The sequence below is a fragment of the Cebus imitator genome, unplaced genomic scaffold, assembly GCF_001604975.1.
Source record: "Cebus imitator isolate Cc_AM_T3 unplaced genomic scaffold, Cebus_imitator-1.0 Scaffold109, whole genome shotgun sequence".
NCBI lineage: Eukaryota > Metazoa > Chordata > Mammalia > Primates > Cebidae > Cebus > Cebus imitator.
The window spans coordinates 5,016,661-5,022,445 of record NW_016107424.1 but is presented as its reverse complement, the minus strand read 5'-3'; the positions used below and the strand labels follow the sequence as shown (position 1 = coordinate 5,022,445).

Below are 5,785 nucleotides of genomic sequence, written 5' to 3'. Positions count from 1 at the left end.
CCCGGCCGGGCTTTACTTTTGAGCAAAGCTAGTATTTCTGAGTTCAAAAGTCTAGGTATCAGCTCCGTGAGGTCCCTAAGTTCTAATAGTTTCATATTTTTCCCTAGCAATGGTAACTGCTTTCTGTAGTTGTGATCTCTATGAAACTTTCAGATTCTTATTATCCTTTCATGTAGCAAGTTAATGACTTTACACTTGGTTAACAATTTATGTTAACTTCTCTTTGTCCAAATAGCTTAAATGTTGGAACGCATAGGGGTTCTGAACTATATGAGTGTATGGATGAAGAAAAGAGAGGTTTTAAGATACAATGCTATAAATACATTTAACTGTGAATTTAAAATCATCATTTCAAAATGCCATAATACCTTGTCACTTTGCTCCAGGGAAAAGATATCTAGCAGGAATAGAGATATTGCTTGAAGAAACAGGAGATAGTGGCTATATTCCCACATCATCATAAATGTGTAGGTTGAAGCACTCATCAACAAGTAGCAAAATCTCTAGGGAAAACAAATGAAAGAAACTAAATATCAATAGCTTTATTACTATAGAAGTCTATGAGACTGTTGCCTCAAAGTTGCAGTTCTGTTACTGTTCAACTTTAAGTTATATAACTCTTGAAACTTTGTTTTTAAATCTCATAATTACTATTAAATTCTTACAAAAACAACAAGATTTCATATAAGGCACCTGAGAGAAATCAAGCATTTGTCCTTCAATACTCAACATCATATTGAGAATTTCAGGAAAACAAAGAGGAAGAAAAAGAAAATTTAATGTAATTTTTATCCCAAAAGAAGTAAAGCAACAACTATAAGAAAGTGGTGGCATTTACTAGACTTGGCTGATGAGCTTTTGTTATCGTAGGGCAACTCCTTTTGCTGTGAAAATAACATTTCACTTCCATGGTGCTTCCAGTTTTAATAATTTCATATTTTTCACTTTGTTCCCTCAGTCCTAGTGGTGGTCGTTGCTTTCTGTAGTTGTGATCTCTCTGACACTTTTAGGCTCTTATTAACCTTTCATTTAGCAAGTTAATGACTTTATACTTGGTTAACAATTGATGTTAACTTCTCTCTGTACAAATAACTTAAATGTTGATACTCACCAGGGTTCAGAACTTATTTTCCTAAGAACTTCATTTAAATAGTCTGTTTACGTCTCAGCCTATTCCACAGCCCATGTCTTTGCTTTTCTCATTTCCTGTACTCAGAAGTGTTATCATTCCCCACTGCCTATACTGTCAACCATATTAAACTTTCAGCTGTTTTCCTCTGCTAAATACTAAACACAAGGGATGTCCTTGACCTTACTGAATATCTGCCTGGCTAAGTCAATTCTATTCTTCCAAATGTCATCTCCCATGTGATCCCTTAGCCAGTTACCAAGTCTGTGACAAATCTCATAACATATTCAACAACAGCCTCTCCTTCTTCCATGGACCTACTTTTAAATTCTGGATCCCTCCACTGGCTGTAGTGTCAAGTGACCTTGTTAAGATAAGAACAGTGAAGGAGAAGGACAATAAAGGTCAGTCAAGAAACCTAAGATAAGAACTGTACTCTTTAAAACTAAGTCTTTCATACTCAGCTAACTATACTCAAGGATAAATTCCAGAGTCAGAAATACCTCAGCCATCAGCAGATAAAATAATTTTCCAGCATCCTGAATAAGATTAAGACCAGAGAACCAAATGTAAGAGATGGCAAACTTCCACCTGTTGGTCAAATAACACCCACCCCAAAGCTTAGAAGGGCTCTGACAGAACACACAAGCTTCTGCTCTTCCTGTTACCATAGTTATGCGCAGGGCAAGGGTTCCGGAAACCCTCTAATGTGGAACAACCAGAACTAATAACCAGGCTGAACACCATCATCCCCAGAGAAACCAGTTCCAGAAAGCAATAACGGTTCAAATCTAGACCCACCCTAATTAAAGTACTGGGCATTCATTTGGAGATTACTTCTGAGATTCTGGGGGAAAGCTACAATATACTAAAACAAATTGTTAATTCCAAGGGTTTACTCTCAAACTACTCTAAGAACACACAGTAAAAATGTCTTAAAGATAGAACTGTGTGTCAAACACAACCTGGACAATTAGCAAAGTTATTCTTTTCCCTGAACATTTTCAAAGTTCTGTGCAGTCTTATCTGCCCCTTACCTTGCTCACAGTGCCTCTCAGGGCTTCATTTTCACTGTGCCTGTAGAGTGAACTTTTTTACACATAGGATTTAAGTGATACATCAAATAGGTTTCAGTAATCAACCACAGATGTCTCTGGATGACTCCAGATAACTGAACACAAGATTGATCTGAACTTGGATATCCTGATGCAACAGAGACCACGAGATCTAGCCTCAAGAATGGGAAGCAAAATACAAAATATGTGATTAAAAAAAAGTACATGTCAGCCAGGCATGGTGGCTCACGCCTATAATCTCAGCACTCTGGGAGGCCAAGGCAGGTGGATCACTTGAGGCCAGGACTTCAAGATCAGCCTGGCCAACATGGTAAAACTCCATCTCTACTAAAAGTACAAAAATTAGCCCGGCATGGCGACGTGTGCCTGTAGTCCCAGCTGCTAGGGAAGCTGAGGCAGGAGAATTGCTTGAACCTGGGAGGCGGAGGTTGCAGTCAGCCGAGATCGTGCCACTGCACTCCAGCCTGGGCAACAGAGCAAGAGACTCCCTCTCAAAGAAAAAGGAAAAAAAAATACATGTTGTTAAAATACTACTCAATGATGACAAGGAGCAAAGTATTGACACATGTCAATAACTCACATGGATGTCAAGGGCATTGTTAGGCTAAGTGAAAAAAGCTAATCTTAAAAGGTTACATACTACATAATTTAATTCCGTTTATATAACCTTTCTTCTTTTTCTTTTTTAAGATGGAGTCTCCCTCTGTGGCCCAGGCTGGAGTGCAGGGGTGCGATCTCGGCTCACTGCAACCTCCACCTCCCGGGTTCAAGGGAATCTCCTGCCTCAGTCTCCTGAGTAGTTGGGATTACAGGCGTGCACCACCATGACTGGCTAAATTTTGCATTTTTACTAGAGATGGTTTTCACCACGTTGGTCAGGCTGGTCTTGTACTCCTGACTTCGTGATCTGCCCAACTTGGCAGTACATGTAAAACCAGGTGAAATCTGAAGAAAGTTACTGCCTGAATAAACAGTATTATATCAATGTCAATTTCTTCACTTTGACAAGGTATCTTGACTATGCAAGATATTATTGGGGAAAGCTGAGTGAGGGGTACATGGGAATTCTCTATACTATTTTTACAACTTATTGTGAATCTTAAACTAATTCAAACTAAAAGAATAGACTTAGAGGGGAGGGAAGGAAGGGAAGTAAACATAACTGAAAGATTAGGCAATTCTGCTTCTTAAAAAGTTGAGTTGTTAGCTAAAGAGTTAAGAATATACCCCAGCTAACTTTTTTTTCTTTTCCTGCTGTATATATTTATAGAATCCTTAATATTATTACTTTTTTTTTTTTTTGAGACGGGGTCTCACTCTGTCACCAGGCTGGAGAGCAGTGACATGATCTCGGCTTATTGCAACCTCTGCCTCCCGGGTTCCAGTGACTCTCTTGCCTCAGCCTTCCAAGTAGCTGGGACTATAGGCATGTGCCACCATGCCCAGCTAATTTTTGTATTTTTAGTAGAGATGGGGTTTCACCATGTTGGCCAGGATGGTCACCATCTCTAAACCTCGAGATCCACCCGCCCCGGCCTCTTGAAGTGCTGGAATTACAGGTGTGAGCCACCGCACCTGGCCTCTTCTTACTCTTTAATATTTTCAAATGGGTATTTTGTTCTTGTTGTGTACTCTTGACTCTATTGATGAGTGACTAGTTATAAACATATAATTGATAAATACAATTTTCCCACTTTATCTTAATATTAAGAGACAAAATGGGGTGGGAGTGGGGAGGGGTACTGTGGAGTATTTTCAAAGTAGAAAAAAAATAATCATGGTTAAATTTAAAAAGAGAAACAAAGCATAACCTAATATAAAATAATAAGCTATTCTTGGATCCTTTCAAAAGTTCTGGGTCCTTGGTAATAATAGCGAACAGGTATACTTTTCACTGTATGTTCATTTGCATGAACAGAGTTTTTTTTTTAACTATGTATATAATATATATGTATTACTTTTTTAGTTTAAAAAAGTTAGAATAAAAAAATTAGAAAGAACAAATGCATAACATAACATGGCAATGAAAAAATATTGAGAAAAATAATAAAATAGTATAAAAGCACTGTTTACAAAGATTTTATTTTAAAATAAATAAGAGCAATGACTTTATTAAAAGATATTTAAACTTTTTTTAAGGCAACATAAAGTTTAGTTTAAGATAAAGGTAAATATAGCCTGTAATCCCAGAACTTTGGGAAGTTGAGGAGAGTAGATTGCTTGAGGCCAGGAGTTCCAGACCAGCCTGGGCAAAATGGCAAAAACCCTGTCTCTACAAAAAATATAAAAATTAGCTGGGCATGGTGGCACATGACTATAGTCCCAGCTACTCAGGAGGCTGAAGTGGGAGGATCACTTGACCCTGGGAGGTCAAAAATGTAGTAAGCCTACATCATGCCACTGTACTCCAGCCTGGGTGACAGAGTGAGTCCATGTCTCAAAGAAGTAAGCAAAAAGGTAAATATAAAGAAGCTTAGGCAGTTCACTTTGCTATACCAAACTTACCAAACATTTTTTTTTTGAGATGGAGTCTTACTCTGTTGCCCAGGCTGGAGTGTAGTGGCATGATCTTGGCTCACTGCAATCTCCACCTCTGGGTTTAAGCGATCCTCCCACCTCAGCCTCCCAAGTATCTGGGAGTATCACCTCCAAGTATGTGGTGTGGCCACCACACCTGCTAATTTTTGTATTTTTAGTAGAGACAGGTTTCGCCATGTTGGCCACGCTGGTCTCAAACTCCTGACCTCAGGTGATCTGCCCGCCTCAGCTTCCCAAAGTACTGGGTAATATTACAGGTGTGAGCCACTGTGCCCAGCCTATACCAAACTCTTTTACTTAACAATTGAAGAACTTTTCTTCCCTAAGAGACAGCTGTACAATCAAACAGGGAAATATTCAATCATAGACTCCCTGACTATTATAGAAAATACACTCTTGGCCAAGTGTGGTGGAATTCCAGCACTTTGGGAAGCCAAGGTGGGCAGATCATTTGAGGTCAGGAGTTGGACACCAGCCTGGCCAACATGGTGAAACCCCATCTCTACTAAAAATACAAAAATTAGCCTGGCATGGTGCAGGGCCCCTGTAATCCCAGCTACTTGGGAGGTTGAGGCAGGAGAATTGCTTGAGCCCAAGAGGTGGAGGTTGCAGTGAGCAGCGACTGTGCCGTTACACTCCAGCCTGGATGACAGAGTGAGAATTTGTCTAAAACAACAACAAAGAAAAAGAAAATATACTCTTATTTAGAAAGATCTGTATACAAATACAACATAAAGGAAAATCACAAAGCTGAAATGTGTTCATGTTATTTTATGCAAAAAAACGAAATGCTTGTTATAAAAATGAAATAATAGGGCCGGGCACGGTGGCTCACACCTGTAATCCCAGCACTTTGGGAGGCCGAGGCTGGTGGATCACGAGGTCAAGAGATTGAGACCCCTGGTCAACATGGTGAAACTCCATCTCTACTAAAAATACAAAAAATTAGCTGGGCATGGTGGCACGTGCCTGTAATCCCAGCTACTCAGGAGGCTGAGGCAGGAGAATTGCCTGAACCCAGGAGACGGAGGTTGCGGTGAGC

General features: G+C 39.6%; 1 protein-coding gene across 2 annotated transcripts in view; it reads right to left on the bottom strand.

Moving 5' to 3' along the window:
* Positions 1–5,785, bottom strand: part of DPY19L4 (dpy-19 like 4) — a 71,768-nt gene that overhangs the window by 30,735 nt on the left and 35,248 nt on the right. For both annotated transcript variants that reach the window (XM_017538120.2, XM_037741876.1), the window contains one exon: positions 369–503. In XM_017538120.2, coding sequence (XP_017393609.1) covers positions 369–503 — 135 coding nt within the window. The remainder of the gene's footprint in view (positions 1–368; positions 504–5,785) is intronic.